General features: G+C 49.6%; 1 protein-coding gene across 5 annotated transcripts in view; it reads right to left on the minus strand.

Annotated features, from left to right (window-relative positions):
• The window catches only part of ABCC8 (ATP binding cassette subfamily C member 8), a 121,503-nt gene that overhangs the window by 16,282 nt on the left and 89,293 nt on the right, over window positions 1–15,928 (minus strand). For 2 of the 5 annotated variants that reach the window (XM_038764328.1, XM_038764326.1), the window contains exons 18-28: window positions 15,583–15,618; window positions 14,105–14,203; window positions 11,308–11,392; window positions 10,571–10,651; window positions 8,623–8,760; window positions 7,181–7,306; window positions 6,284–6,355; window positions 4,025–4,124; window positions 2,075–2,310; window positions 1,267–1,439; window positions 400–469 (exon numbers count right to left, since the gene is read on the minus strand). In XM_038764328.1, coding sequence (XP_038620256.1) covers window positions 400–469; window positions 1,267–1,439; window positions 2,075–2,310; window positions 4,025–4,124; window positions 6,284–6,355; window positions 7,181–7,306; window positions 8,623–8,760; window positions 10,571–10,651; window positions 11,308–11,392; window positions 14,105–14,203; window positions 15,583–15,618 — 1,216 coding nt within the window. The remainder of the gene's footprint in view (window positions 1–399; window positions 470–1,266; window positions 1,440–2,074; window positions 2,311–4,024; window positions 4,125–6,283; window positions 6,356–7,180; window positions 7,307–8,622; window positions 8,761–10,570; window positions 10,652–11,307; window positions 11,393–14,104; window positions 14,204–15,582; window positions 15,619–15,928) is intronic. The other 3 variants (XM_038764330.1, XM_038764329.1, XM_038764327.1) reach the window with 2 other exon arrangements.

Genomic DNA, 15,928 nt, shown 5'->3' on the forward strand with positions numbered 1-15,928 from the left:
GAGGGAGAGCAGGTGAAATGTAGCACAGAGAAGTTGAGAGACTTACCCAAAGTCACACAGCAAGTAATTTGCGGAGCCAGAATTAAAACCCAGGTCCCCTGACTCCCAGGCCTGTGTTCTTTCCACTAAGCCACGCTGCTTCTCAACCATTCTGCTTCTTATCTGTCTCCTGAGAAATGTTCAATCACCCTGCCCCTCAGAAAGTCCTTCCTGATGGCCAATCCACTGTCTCGGGCTGCAAACTAAGCCCGTTTCCTTTCCTTATACCTTCAGCAGACAATGCCTTCATAAAAGACTTTTTTCAAACTGACTCAATCCATCAGTGGTACTTATTAAGTGCCTCCTGACTTCAAGGAACTGTACTAAGTACTTGGGAGAGTCCAAGTCTGCTTTTTCTACCTGGTCGATCGTGTTGCAATCAGATGAGAATCTATTTAAGATGCTCCCAAGTGGTGTTGTCTCAAAAAACCTGTAGGGTGAGAGAATAAGAGTCGATGCAGAATTCCCAGGAAAAACAACAAAAACTGCTTTATCTCTCTCCCACCCACCTGCACCAATGGAGACGTGTGAATATTGCCCTTGCTGCCTTCAACCTCAAGAAATCCCATCACCAGTGAGGCTGGAACCTAGAGGTGCTCCAGGGTCCTCCCTGAATGATCCAGCCTCTCCCGAAGGCTCCCTGGAACCCAGAACATCAGAGCTCCCTTTCCCTTCACCTTCCCCAGGGCCTGGAGAAAGCAGAGCCCCTGTGGAGAATTCCTTTCCATCCCAACAAACACATGGTTCCTCCCTTCAATCTCCGAGGCCATCAGCCCCACCTCTCCATGGGCCACTGGCCCGTGAAATTCTGGGAGGGAGTGTTCACTTAACGGGTGAGGTGAAAGGTGGTTTAGAAGGCAGCGGTTTCAGAAGAGCCGACCAGAACTCTGGGCTGGAGTCAGCCGTGGGGAGAAGCCACTGGAAAAGCCTCCCCAGGCCCAAAGGCTGACTTAACATCAGAAGAAAAGAGATTTCCGATTAAAGAGGTGGTGGAAACCTAAATTCAAACTGCCCTAAACTGTCACCTGCACACGAGGCCTACTGGGTGCCCACTGGTTTGCCAGGGAATGAAGCACCTATGCCCACCCCAAGTCCACCAACAGCCGTCAGGGGGTCTGTGAGTAAATACTTCCTGTTGGAGCTGGCTCCCTCCCCCGACTGGCCCACCCCACCAGGCCCAGGGGGGAGAGGGGGCGGAAGACGGTGGCAGTGGGGGGGGCACCGTACCTCATGGGTGCCAGGATGATCTGGTTCAGCAGGCTGCGGTGCAGCTCCTTGGCCACCTTCAGTCCCGTCCACTCCACGGCGATTGACGTGACAAGACAGAGAACGATGCCCAGGCTGCAGAGCACCGTGAACACCAGGGCGTTGGCCGTCTGCCCGACGGTGCAATCCTGATCCTGAGAGAAGGCAAAGAGAGAGGGAGGGGGGAGGGGTCCCGTCAGCTGCTCTGGCCCTATGGGGCCCCCTCACCAGCAAGGGGCTGGGACTGGGGACCAGGCCTCCCACTTCCCCGAGAGGAGCCTGAGGGCTGGTCATACTAGGGAGAAGTTAGGTAGGGTCACTTCATGCTTATTAGAAGCCCTGGAATGGGCCAGGGCCTTCCAATTTTAACTGCAAGAAAGAGCCCCTTCCTTGTCCATACCCTGTTCCCACTGTGCTCCCCCTACCCCATAACTGCCTGGGCCCTGGGTTCACTCCCCTGTGCCATGGAGCTCACAGGCAGGGCATCTTCTGGGGTTGAAGGGGATGAGCAGAGAGGAGAGGTTGGGTCTCTATGCGCATTCATTCCCCTGCTGCTGCCTGAGGCTGGAGAATGTTCTGGCCCAAGCCCATGCACTGTCTGGTTGGTGGCCTATTGTAACCTAGCATTGCAGACAGATCTCTGGGACTGCAGAGCGTTCACCAGCCCACCCGTTGAGCCCTGGCTCCATCTACAAGGGCCATCTCGAATTCCCTCTTCCCTCCTTCCCTAGGGCAGCCTCCCCATCCCCCAACCCTGTTTCTCCCTCTCCCAGGGGCAGTGTGAACACACCTGGTCGAAGGAGCAGTTGCCCTTGCCCTGGCTCGTCTCGCTGGCCGTCCATTGGGCCAGCCAGTAGTCGATGGCCACCAGGGCCAAGTGCTTGAGCAGCTGGGACAGGAGCAGCAGGGACAGCAGTAGGAACCCTGCGGCTGACAGGTACTGACCGCAGGCCCGCCAGGGCATCTTGGCTCTCTGATGTAGCACGGATGACAAGTTGTCCTCCTCTTCACTCTCTGCCGCTTCTTCTGTGGGGAGTAAGAATGGGGCTGGGTCACCACCAGGCCAACGAGGACAATAATAATCATGATGGTATTTGTTAAGAGCTTACTATGTGCCGAGCAAAATAACAGTAATAATAACTGCGGTGTTTGTTAAGTGATTACTATGAGTCATGCATTATACCAAGCACTGGGGTAGATACAAGATAATTATGTTGGACACAGTCCCTGTCCCACATAGGGCTCCCAGTCCGAATCCCCATTTTACATATGAGGTAACTGGGGCCCAGAGTAGTTAAGTGACTTGCCCAAGGTCACACAGCAAAAGAGTAGCAGAGCTGGGATTAGAACCCAGGTCCAGATTAGACTTTCAGACTCTATCCATTAGGCCATGCTGCTTCTTAATCCTCATTTTACAGTTGGGGCTGGGTCACCCCCAGGCCAATGAAGACCAGTTTTTCTGCTCACTCCTAGCTGGTTTCAGAGACCTAAATCATGCAGGATTATGACTGTCACGCCCCGAGGGACTGGAAACCCTGTAAATCAGGTGACACCATCTGTGATAGAGGAAGTCCATTTACGTTATTTACATATAATTTGCTTTCACCCTCTCAGACTATGCTGCTTTTTCTCAGGCATTTTTCAAGCCACTTCTTAATCTTTGTCTTCACCTTGATCCCTTCTTCCTAACATCTCTGAGACCCAGCTCTTCCACAGGAGAAGTAAAAAGAAAAGTGACCCAACATGGTAGGAAAGAGGATAGGGGTCACAAGTGTCTTAGAAGCCACCACTAGGCCAATTTTAGGGAATGTGGCTCAGATTCAAAGCCAGATGTGGACTGAGAGGCTAGTCTTGGGTTCTTATTTTTTATTTATGGCATTTGATAAGCATTTACTAGGTTCTAGGCACTGTACTAAGTGCTGGGGTAGATACAAGATAATCAGGTTGGACACAGTCCCTCTTCCACATGGGGTTCACAATCTTAATCCCCATTTTACAGATGAGGTCACTGAGGCACAGAGAAGTTAAGCAATTTGCCCAAAGTCACACAGCAGACAAGTAGCAGAGCCGGGATTAGAACTTGGGTCCTGTGACTCCCAAGTCGATGCTCTTTCAACTAGGCTATGCTTCTTCAAGCTCCTTGAGGTCAGGGTTTGTGCTATTGACATCTATTGTATTCTCCCAAGCATTTAGTGTTCTGCTCATAGTAAGTGCTCAACAAATATTATTGATTGATTAAATCACTAGGCCCACCCATAAGACTCTCTTGGGAATCATTCAACCAACTCATTCACCAATTGCAATACCCAGGGCCTGCAGCTCAGTAGCTCAACTAAACAGTGTCCACCCCAGTGACTGGAGTACAGCTGCCACTTGTCCCCGAGAGCCTGGCTGGGACCCACATCTGCCCCCCGGACCCTGGAGCCCAGGCAGGACCTGTCTGCCCCCCTAGAGTCCAGAACCCTGCCAAGACCCATATCCACTCTTGGTGCCCAGAGACCAGCTGTGACCCACACCCACCCTCGGTGCCCGGGGCCCAGCTACGACCCACGTCCATCCCTGGTGACCAGAACCCAGCCATGACCCACCCCAGCCCCAGTACCCAGAACCCAACCTCTGACCCAGCTGTGACCCATCCTCAGGGCCCAGAGCCCAACCTTGACCCACTGCCCACCTCAGTACTCCGAGTACAGCCGGGACTAGCTCTGCCCTTGGCTGGGGACGAGCACAGCTCCTTTACCTTCCTCCTCCTCATCGTCTTGCAGGAAGCCAATCCGTGAGGGCAAGGACCTGGGCAGGCCATTTGATTCTCCCAGGGTCTTTCTCTCTGAGCTCGTCTCCTGGAAGAAAGGCGAGTCACTTATTCTTCCCTGAGGGTGGCATCACGAATTTCATGTCAGCTCCACCTGTGGGGGATGACTGACTGGCTAGATCAGGGTCCTAGGACCAATCAGACAGAGAGGCTAGGCTTCTTTTCTTCCCATTTAAATGCATTCAACAGAACACATTCACGGGGCTGGCATGGCTCTGAAGGCCCAGGGAAAAAGCTTGGCATCTCTTGGGGCATTAACTGCAGTTACAGGGAGGGGTCCCCACTGCCCATGCATTCCACCCTCCCTGAAGAGCAGCGAAACGAGCAGGCCTGGGGCTTCTCTAAGTGACGGTGAGGATCTGTGATTTCCCAAAGCTCTCTCCACTGAGGGTAATTCAGCTCTTCCCAGGTTGAGCATATAGACGATTACTGTCCCCGCCTTCAAGGCCTTATTGAAGGCACATCACCTCCAAGAGGCCTTCCCTGACTAAACCCTCATTTCCTCTTCTCCCACTCCCTTCTGCATCACCCTGATTTGCTCTGTTATTCATCACCACCACTCCAGACCCAAAGTACTTATGTACATATCCATAACTTATTTATATAAATGTCTGTCTCCCCCAACTAGGCTGTAAACTAGTTCATTCATTCATTCATTCAATCGTATTTATTGAGCACTTACTGCGTGCAGAGCACAGTACTAAGCGCTTGGGAAGTACAAGTTGGCAACATATAGAGATGGTCCCTACCCAACAATGGGCTCACAGTCTTGAAGGGGGAGAGAGACAACAAAACAAAACATGTGGACAGGTGTCAAGTCATTAGAATAAATAGAAATAAAGCTAGATGCACATCATTAACAAAATAAATAGAATAGTAAATATGTACAAGTAAAATATATAGAGTAATAAATCTGTACAACATATATACAGGTGCTGTGGGGAGGGGAAGGAGGTAGGGAGGGGGGAATGGGGAGGAGGAGAGGAAAATGGGGGCTCTGTCTGGGAAGGCCTCCTCGAGGAGGTGAGCTCTCAGTAGGGCTTTGAAGGGAGGAAGAGAACTAGCTTGGCGGATGTGAGGAGAGAGGGCATTCCAGGCTAGGGGGAGGACGTGGGCCAGGGGTCGACAGTGGGACAGGCGAGAATGAGGTACAGTGAAGAGGTTAGCGGTGGCAGAGGAGTGGAGGGTGAGGGCTGGGCTGGAGAAGGAGAGAAGGGAGGTGAGGTTGGAGGGGGTAAGGTGATGGAGAGCCTTGAAGCCGAGAGTGAGGAGTTTTTGCTTGATGAGTAGGTTGACTGGCAGCCACTGGAGATTTTTGAGGAGGGGAGTAACATGCCCAGAGCGTTTCTGCACAGAGATCATCCGGGCAGCAGCATAAAGTATAGACTGAAGTGGGGAGAGCCAGGAGGATGGGAGATCAAAGAGGAGGCCGATGCAGTAATCCAGTTGGGATAGTATGAAAGATTGAACCAGCAAGGTAGCGATTTTGATGGAAAGGAAAGGTCAGATCTTGGCGATGTTGTGGAGGTGAGACTGGCAGGTTTTGGTGACGGATTGGATGTGAGGGATGAACGAGAGAGCGGAGTCGAGGATGACACGAAGGTTGCGGGCTTGTGAGATGGGAAGCATGGTAGTGCCATCTACAGTGACAGAAAAGTCAGGGAGATGGCAGGGTTTGGAAGGGAAGATAAGGAGTTCAGTCTTGGACATATTGAATTTTAGATGGTGGGCAGACATCCAGATGGAGATGTCCTGAAGGCAGGAGGAGACCCGAGCCTGAAGGGAGGGAGAGAGAGCGGGGCGGAGATGCAGATTTGGGTGTCATTAGCATAGAGATGATAGTTGAAGCCATGGGAGCGAATGAGTTCACCAAAGGAGTGAGTGTAGATAGAGAACAGAAGGGGACCAAGAACTGATCCTTGAGGAACCTCTACAGTAAGGGGATGGGGGAGAGAGGAGGAGCCCGCAAAGGAGACTGAGAATGAACGGCCAGAAAGATTAGAGGAGAACCAGGAGAAGACGGAGTCTGTGAAGCCAAGGTTGGATAGCGTGTTGAAGAGAAGGGGGCAGGGAATGTGTCTTTTATGTCGTTACATTTTACTCTCCCAAGTGCTCTGCACAGAATAAGTGCTCAATAAATATGATTGATTGGTTGATTGAAGAAAACCAGTTTAGATTTTACCCAACTTTGCAAAAGGCCCTCTCTTCCTCCTCCCCGTCGGCTGTCGGTTTGAATCTTTTGACTGCTGGTTGGGTCTCCTGGCAAGGCAGGAAGGTGGGGATGGGTTGGTGAGGCACTTAAATGGGCTGGCAAATGGATGAACAAAGTCCTCTGTAGCAATAAAACTCCACATAATGAAGGGTCCATTGGTAACCTACAATGTAACTCAATGCAGTCTAGGAAGACTGACCTAGAAAAGAACTTCCAACTCAAAGACTCTCCTCTGCTCCCTGCTGGGCCCACACTGTCCTCTAGACTGTAAGCTCATTATGGACAGGGAAAGTGTCCGCTAAATCGGTTGAATTGTACTCTCCCAAGTGCTTAGTACAGTGCTCTGCACAAAGTAAGCTCTCAATAAATGCCACTGATTGAAAATAATAATAATCATTATTGTGGTATTTGTATGGGCTTATTATGTGCCAGGCACTGTTCTAAGTGCTGGAGTAGATACGAGCTAATTGAGTTGGACAGAGTCCCTGTCCCGTATGGGGCTCACAGTCTTAATCCCCATTTTCCAAATGAGGGAACTGTGAGGCACAAAGAAGTTATGTGATTTGCCCAAGGTCACATAGCAGACAAGTGGCAGAGCCAGGATTGGAAACCAAGTTTTTCTGATTCCCAGGCCTGCGCTCTATCCCCTAGGCCATGCTGCTTTTCTTAATTGATAAATTGCCTACAAACTAAGCCATCTCCAGGGCCTGGGGGAGGAGAGAGTGATAAGACATCAACTCTTCCTCACAGCATCCTTGGCACAGGAGCCGACCTCCACACGGAGTGGGAAGGGAGAGTCAAGGATGCCAGAGGCCTCGACTCCCTGCCCTACTCCCTGCCCCTCTCCCCACCCCGTTCTCCAGGGGATGCACCTTCTTCAGCTCCTGGTCCTGCCGGTTCATAAGAGTCTTCCAGTGTTCAAACAGTTCCGTCTCCGATTTCTGGATGTCTTTGAGCGTCCCCTCCCTCTGGATGGTGCCGTCCTTCATGGCAATGATCTATGACAACAGCAGGAAACACCATTTGTCAAGGCGTTTTTTGAGGGGTGGGGGCCAAGGTAGGGAGTGTTTGATCTAAAGGAAGAATTTCCCAAAGATGAGGGCAGGCTCAATTGTGGATCGCCTCTCGTGGAGGCCTTTAAACCAGGGAACATCCCTATTGGAGTATCCGTGGCCAAGTGGGAAGAGCACAGACCTGGGGGTCAGAGGACCTGGGTCCTAATCCCTAATCCCGTCTCTGTCAGTTGCCTGCTGTTTGACCTTGGGCAAATCACTTAACTTCTCTGGGCCTCAGTGTCCTCATCTGTAGAATGGGGGATTCAATGCCCGTTCCTCCTGCTACTTAGACTGTGAGCCACATTTTGGTTACACATACTGGACTAATTAGCTTGTATCTATTCCAGCCCTTAGAAGAGTCCTTAACACATAGTAAGTCCTTAATCAATCAATGGTATTTGCTGAGCACTTACATTGTGCAGAGCACGGTACTAATCACTTGGGAGAGTACAATACAAGAGAATTAGCAGACATGTTCCCTGTCCGTAATGAGCTTACCATCTAGAGGAATATATAAATATATAATTTGAAGATATAATAGTAATAATGATGGCATTTGTTAAGTGCTTACTATGTGCGAAGCACTGTTCTAAGTGCTGGGGGGGATACAAGGTGATCAGGTTGTCCCACTTGGGGCTCACAGTCTTAATCCCCATTTTACAAATGAGGTAACTGAGGCTCAGAGAAGTTAAGTGACTTGCCCAAGGTCACACAGCAGACATGTGGCAGAGCCAGGACTAGAACTCATGACCTCTGACTCCCAAGCCCGTGCTCTTTCCACTTAGCCACGCTGCTTCTACTTAATATAATAATAATAATAATAATGATTATAATATTTATTTGGGTCAGAGGAGGGGCAACACTGCTTGAAGGCAGGGGGATGGACCATGATCCTACCCACACCTGGCTCCTTGGACATGAGAAATGCAAGCTCGTTGTGTCAACTCAGTAGGCTAATAATAAGAAGAAGAATTGTACTATCTATTAAGTGCTTATTATGTGCCAGGCATTGTTCTAAGTACTGGGGTGGATACAAGCATATAGGGTTGGGCACAGTCCCTGTCCCACATGAGGTTCATAGTCTTAGTCCCCATTTTACAGTTGAAGTAACAGGCACAGAGAAGTGAAGTGACTTGCCCAGGGTCACACAGCAGACAAGTAGTGAAACTGGGATTAGAACCCAGGTCCTTCTGACACGTCTACTGTGTGACCTTGGGCAAGTCAGTTTCTCCCTCTACTCCTCCTGCCCTTTTCCTCACCCAATCTGCATGAGGCAGGTACTGCAGCTTGTGGGTCACTAAGACCACGGTCCTCTTGTCATCTCGGAGCATCTCGAGGATCCCAGCCTGCATCAGGTGGTCACTCAGGTGGACATCGAGAGCCGAGAATGGATCGTCCTGAATGGAGGGAGGTTAGGGGCAGAGGTTAGTGGGGAAGGCTGCATAGCACAACTCTTCCAAGAGGCCTTCCCCAACAAGTCCCTCATCTCTGCTACTCCCTCTCCCTTCTGTGTCACTTAGGCACTTGGATCTGTGCCCTTTAAGCAGTAGTTATGCCCCCCAGTCTCAGCCCCACAGCACTTGGAGAGCACGGGCTGTGGAGTCAGAGGTCATGGGTTCAAATCCGGGCTCCACTAATTGTCAGCTGTGTGACTTTGGGCAAGTCACTTCACTTCTCTGTGCCTCAGTTCCCTCATCTGTAAAATGGGAATTCAAACTGTGACCCCCCCCGGGGGACAACTTGATCACTGTGTAACCTCCCCAGCGCTTAGAACAGCGCTTTGCACATAGTAAGCACTTAATAAATGCCATCATCATTATCATCATTGTCACCTATATTTTAATATCTGTCTCCCTTTCTTGACTAAGGTCCTTTTGGGCAGGGAATATGTCTACCAACACTGTTGTATTGTAATAATATAATAAAAATGAAGTATTTGTTAAGCACTTACTAGATGCCAAGCACTGTTCTAAGTGCTGGGGTAGATACAAGGTAGTCAGGTTGTCCCATATGGGGCTCACAGTCTTAATCCAGCATTTAGAACAGTGCTTTACATATAGTAAGTGCTTAACTGATACCATCAGCGTGGCTAAGTGGGAAGAGCCCAGGCTTTGGAGTCAGAGGTCATGGGTTCAAATCCCGGCTCTGCCACTTGTCAGCTGTGTGACTTTGGGCAAGTCACTTAACTTCTCTGGGTCTCAGTTACCTCATCTGTAAAATGGGGACTGTGAGCCCCCCGTGGGACAACTTGATCATCTTGTAACCTCCCCAGCACTTAGAACAGTGCTTTGCATATAGTAAGTGCTTAATAAATGCCATTATTATTACCATTATTATTAATCCCCATTTTACAGGTGAGGTAACTGAAGCACAGAGAAGTTAAGTGATTTGCCCAAAGTCACACAGCTGACAAGTGGCAGGGCCGGGATTAGAACCCACAACCTCTGACTCCCAGGCCCATGTTCTTTCCACTAAGCCACGCTGCTTCTCTTGGGTATTAATCTCTTGGGTACTAATCCTGACTCCACCACATAATAATAATAATAATAATAATAATAATAATAATAATAATAATAATACTTGTTAAGCACTTACTATGTGCCAAGCACTGTTCTACACGCTGGGGTAGATACAAGTTAATCAAGTTGGACACAGTCTCTGTCCCACATGGGGCTCACAGTCTTCATCCCCATTTTACAGTAACTGAGGCCCAGAGAAGTTAAGTGACTTGCCCAAGGTCACCCAGCAGACAAGTGATGGAGCTGGGATTAGAACTCAGGTCCTTCTGACACATCTGCTGTGTGACCTTGGGCAAGTCACTTCACTTCTCTGGGCCTCAGTTACCTCATCTGCAAAATGGGGATTAAAAATGTGAGCCCCATGTGGGACAGGGACTGAGTCCAACCTGATTAACTTGTCTCTACCTCAGTGCTTAGAACAGTGTTTGGCACAGAGTAAGCACTTAACAAGTACCATAATCATTAATTATTAGAGAACCGGCTTTGATTCTGGATTCCAACGACTCTCTTCCAACTAAGCACTGCACCGAGTGGGAGGTCAGTAAATACTATCACTACTGTTCCTCCTCCGAGTTTGTGTCATTTGGGGTGAGTTACTGGCTGGACCAGAGCCTTGGTTTTCCTATAAGAAAGACATGATGTCCTACCCCACTCCTCCAGGATAAAGACGGAGGGAACCTCCACTCACCAGGAACACGACATTGGTGTGCTGGTACAGAGCCCTGGCCACACTGATACGCTGGCGCTGGCCCCCCGAGAGGTTGATGCCCTGAAGTGGACAGAAGAATCAGACATCACCACGGACAGTTCCCCAAATCAGAGGGAAACGACCCCTCCCACAGCCCCCTCCCTGAAAATATGGAGCCCCGGGGATGAGCCAGGATGGAGAAGGGAAGGCCACATGCCTCTCTGAAAAACGGTCCTACAGAGAAGAAGGGGACCTGCTGTATAGAATTCACTGCAAACAGGACAAGAAGGAATGGGCTTTAATCTGCAGGAGGAGAGGCTTGGATTAGACAGCAGGAAGAGCTTCCTGGGAATGAGGTGGGTATGAGACACCAGAACGGGTGCTAGGGAGGTTAAAGCTCCCTGGACAAGGAAATTCTAAAAACACAGGACAGAGTCGCATCAACCTGGGAGAGTTTAAGTATGATCCTGCTTGGAGGCAGAGGACTTGGCCATATGGGTCTCCAGATCACTTCTGGGATTCCAGGACCACAGGATTTAAAGCCTCCTGACAAATTCAGTGTAGAACCAGGTTTGAGGAAAGCCCCCTGCAGCTGGCTGTGTGCAGTAGTAGCAGCCCCTGGTCCGGGGCTGGATTTTTAGCCTTGCAGAGGAGTTCAGTTTTTTTCCAGATTGGCTCCAAGTGGCCACCAGCAAGCCTTCTGAGGTCTGGCCTCGGAGGAAGAAGCAGCTACTGACCCGCTCCCCGATCTGGGTCTGGTCTCCATGGGGCAGGATGTCGATATCAGGCTGCAGAGAGCAGGCGTCGATGACCGCCTTGTACCTGGGGATGAGGTAGGACATGGCAGAGTCATCATAGCCCCTCCCTACTTCACTCTGCTGCCTGGATCATTTTTCTACAAAAAACGTTCAGGACTTGTTTCCTTGCTCCTAAAGAACCTCCAGTGATTACCCATCCCCTCACCATTGGCTTTAAAACATTCAATCACCTTGCTCTCTCCCACCTCACCTCGTTACACTCCTACAACAATCCACTTCACTCCTCTAATGGTAACCTTCTCACTTTACCTTGATCTCATCTATCTTGCCGCCGACCTCTCACCCACAACCTGCCTCTGGTCTGGAGAGCCCTCCCACCTCATAAACGACAGACAATGACTCTCCCTGCCTTTTAGACTGTGAGCCCGCTGTTGGGTAGGGACTGTCTCTATATGTTGCCAACTTGTACTTCCCAAGCGCTTAGTACAGTGCTCTGCACACAGTAAGTGCTCAATAAATATGACTGATTGATTCAAAACTTTATTGAAGGAACATTTCCTCCAAGAGGCCTTCCCTGATGAAGTCCTACTTTCCTCTTCTCCCACTCCCTTGACTTGCTCCCTTTAGTCATCCCCTCTCCCAGCCCCACAGCACTTTATGTCCATATCTGTAAATTGTTTATGTATATTAATGTCTGTGTCCCCCTCTAACCTCTACGCTCCTTGTGGGCAGGGAATGAGTCTGTTTATTGTTATACTATACTCTCCCAGGCATTTAGTACAGAGCTCTGCACACAGTAGGTGCTCAGTAAATACGACTGACTGACTGGCTAACCGATACAGCCCAGCACAGCCCCGTCTGGCTGCTAGTTAATGGGGAAATCTTTACTGCCAGGAACCACTGTGGGCCTGGAAAGGAATGAATTACAGATCTTAATGGTTCCAGAGGCTCTTTCCATAAAGGGTGAGCAAACAAACATCACCTGAGTGGGGAAGTCTCCTGACATGGGCTCCACTCCTGGTCTCCCAGATGGTCAGGTATTCAAAGGGGAAAATTGAACAGGCATGAACAGAGGCAGTGTTGGGAATTTCACTCTCCTCATCTGGTGTTGGAGAGACCAAAACCTACTGTTTTGGCAGTCAGAGGTGAGGGTGCTTACTAATGATCTGTCTAGGAAGCAGCATGGCCTAATGGAAAGAGCCCAGGCCTTGGAGTCAGAGGATCTAGGTTCTAATCTTGCTCTTCCACTAGCCTGCTGTATGACCTTAACTTCTCTGTGACTCAGTTTCCTTATCTGTAAAACTGGGATTCAATACCTGTTCACCCTTCTACATAAACTGTGAACCCTATGTGGGTCAGGGGCGGTGATCCAACCTGATTATCTGGAATTTGCTCCAGTGTTTAGTAAAGTGTTTGGCCATAGTAAACACTTAACAAATACCACAATTCATGATTGTTGTTATTATTAGTATTATAGCTATTATTATTATTACTATTAGGCCCCCACAGAGGGACTGCTCAGGAGAGGCAGTTTGTGCAGGGCTGTGAGCACAGTGACACAAGAGAAGACAGAACTGGGGGCTTGCACAACTACATTCCCCCACCCAGCCAATGGAGAAACTGTTGGCCCATCTCTCACCTCACCCTCCCAGTCACTGAGGGGGTCTTGGCTTCTCCAATCCAGATATAAATCCACCAGAAGCAATGGGATCCCTCTGGATGCACTCCCTAATGAGAAATCTAGATACTTTTTATGCCTCCTGAGCTATAGTATAGGCATGTTGGCACCTCACAATGGGTGCCTGAGGTGGGCATGCCTGCTCAGGCTGCTTGAAAATCCCACCCTGGCATGCCAGCCAGTGGAAATCTCTCTTCCCCCATGTTGCTATGGCTTGGAATCAGTGCCCCTGTCAGTCTTCCCTGTCCAGAGGGGCCTCTTGTTCAGATGACAGAGGGTGTGGAGGGGGCACAGAGGGTGACACAGATGTCCCAGTTTCTTCTGATCCAGGGCAAAGGCCTTGCCCACCGTTCAGGCTGCTGTTATCATGCCAAGGTGGAATCAGTGGTGCCCTAATACTGTAGCGGTAGGAGATCTGGTGAGTGAGAGTAGCCTGGCCATTATGGGGAGGGCAGGGAGGTTTCCTCCTGGAAGCTTCTCTGGAAAGAGATTTGTCCTGCAGATCTGCACAAAAGCCCACCAAGTAAAGGGGCCAACTTTCCATGTTGAATGCAGGGGCCGGAAGGAAGTAGGGATTTTAGGAGAGGGATGTGAATTGGGAGGGGACAGGCCTCAGAAGGCCAACAGGCCAGAAAGCCAGCACTTCAGCCCTGACTGGGAACTCTCAGGACTTGTCACAGACCTGGAATGAGGGTGGGCAGGAAGACTAGATCAAAAAGTGGTGTGTTGGTAAGGGGGGAGGGGGTTGCTGCCCTCATATTGTTGGCAATCATGCCCAGATGCTGAGGCACAGTCACTGGTAATCATCCCATTGGTTTCTTCCCATCTTGCCTTCCTGCCTCTCCTTTAGTTCCCTTCTCCTCTCTCAAACATAAAAACATCAGCCAGGGTCTCTATGGATTAGCCAAGTATTCTGTCTCTGACAGCAAAGAAGCCTTGGAAGGTCAATAGAGTGAGCGTAGCCGGGGTTGACATCCATCCTTATGGCCATCTTTCCTTCTTGTCCCCTTATTTGCATCTTCCCATCTTCCCCTCTCGATAACCCAACACCCCACTCCCCACCTCTGCCTCCCACACCAGAGTTGGCAAGAACTTTACCGTTGTTTGTTGAAGGGGCTGTCAAATGTGATGTTCTCTTCCACAGTGGCATTCAGCAACCATGGTTTCTGAGAGGCATAGGCCACAGGCCCTCTTTTCCTGCAAAAACAGAGGGGTCACTTTTACCTTGGATCCAGAGAACGGACACCTTGACCTAATGCCTCAGGCGCTCATCCTTGCCAGCTCTCCAGTCACTGGGGGTGGGGGAGATGGGGCAGTCAGCCAAAGGACAACTTGGGGCTGGGCTGTCCCTACCCTTGGCTCTCACCCCCAGGGAGAGAAATAATGAAGACTTCCAGGATACAATAATATTCCCCAGCATCTGAGTACTATATCTATTCCAGCACTTGGCCCAGAGAAAGCACTTAATGAATATCAATTTTCCCTCAATCCCTGGGCTTCCCCAGGAGCTTAAAACAAAACTCAATTTGGGACCCAAACTTCGAAAAGCAAATTTTAAATATTTCTGTCACTCCCTCCCTTCCCCTACCCCAGGGAAGTGGTGATGTGAACAGACCAGTTAATTTCCCTGGCAGGTACTTATTTGAGAATTATCTGAAGTGTGAGTGATGAGTCATTGCTTACTCTTTTTCATAAATCAAAGAATCAACACTGTGAGTTTTGACTCCATGGCCCTATAAAAACTTCCCTCCCTCCCAAGGTTGTGGGAGTCTGAGGCCCTGCCTTAGATTGAGAGCCCCGTGTGCATCAGGGATTAAATCTGATAAATAATAATAATAATAATAATAGTTATTATTATTATTATGGTAATTGTTAAGTACTTACTATGTGCCAAGCAGTGTTCTAAGCTGTGGGGTAGATACAAGTTATCAGGTTGGGCAAAATTCCTGTCCCACATGGGGCTCACTCTTTTCCCCATTTTTTACAGATGAGGTAATGGAGGCACAAAGAAGTTAAGTGACTTGCCCAAGGTCACACAGGAGACATGTTGTGGATCTGAGAGGCAGTGTGGCCTAGTGGAAAGAGCATGGATATGGGAGGTAGCGGTCCTGGGTTCTAATCCCAAATCCTCCAGTTTCCCACTTTGTAACCTTGGGCAAGCCACTTAAATGATCTGGGCCTCAGTTTCCTCATCTGTTTAATACCCGTTCTCCCTCCTACTTAGACTGTAAGCCCCCTGTGGGACAAGGACTGCATCTGACCTGATTAAGTCCTACCTATCTCAGGGTTTAGAACAGTGATTGACACATAGTAAGTGCTTAACGAATATCCTTATTATCTTGTATCTATCACAGTGGTTGTCACAGAGCTTGGTCCATAGTAAGCATTTAACAAACATCACAATTATTATTAGCATCCTAGTGCTCACTTAAGAACCTGCTGGGTGATTACTGCACTTAGTACAATGCTCTGCCCACAGTGAGCACTCAACAAATACCCCAGATTGATTGATTGATTGGTCACTGATGGAGGAGGAACCCTGGGGTTTATTTCTGGGAGATCATAGAACTCAGTACCTGATGTCCATGTCAGCTCCTGGTTCCTTCTCTGGGCTGCAGAAAAGCAAAGGAAAGGGAGCATGTAAAGAACTCTGGCTGGTTGGCTTGACTGCCCCAAAGGGCCAAATCTGCCCCACCGCAGATGGAGATGCTATCAAACAGGAAACGGCTACCCCAAATCCACTCTCAACCAGCCCACACTGGCACCTTGGGTAGGTATCTCCCTCAAAAGAATTCCAGGACAGACTCTCCCTCTGTCCCCACCACCAGGAACACTTCAAGGTTGGGGCCAGGAAACACCAACTCTCCCTTTGGGCCCCAGGGAAAATAATGGAACCCGGCAGCACACTGAACCTTCCGGGCT

The sequence above is a fragment of the Tachyglossus aculeatus genome, chromosome 22 (assembly GCF_015852505.1).
Source record: "Tachyglossus aculeatus isolate mTacAcu1 chromosome 22, mTacAcu1.pri, whole genome shotgun sequence".
Classification (NCBI taxonomy): Eukaryota; Metazoa; Chordata; class Mammalia; order Monotremata; family Tachyglossidae; genus Tachyglossus; species Tachyglossus aculeatus.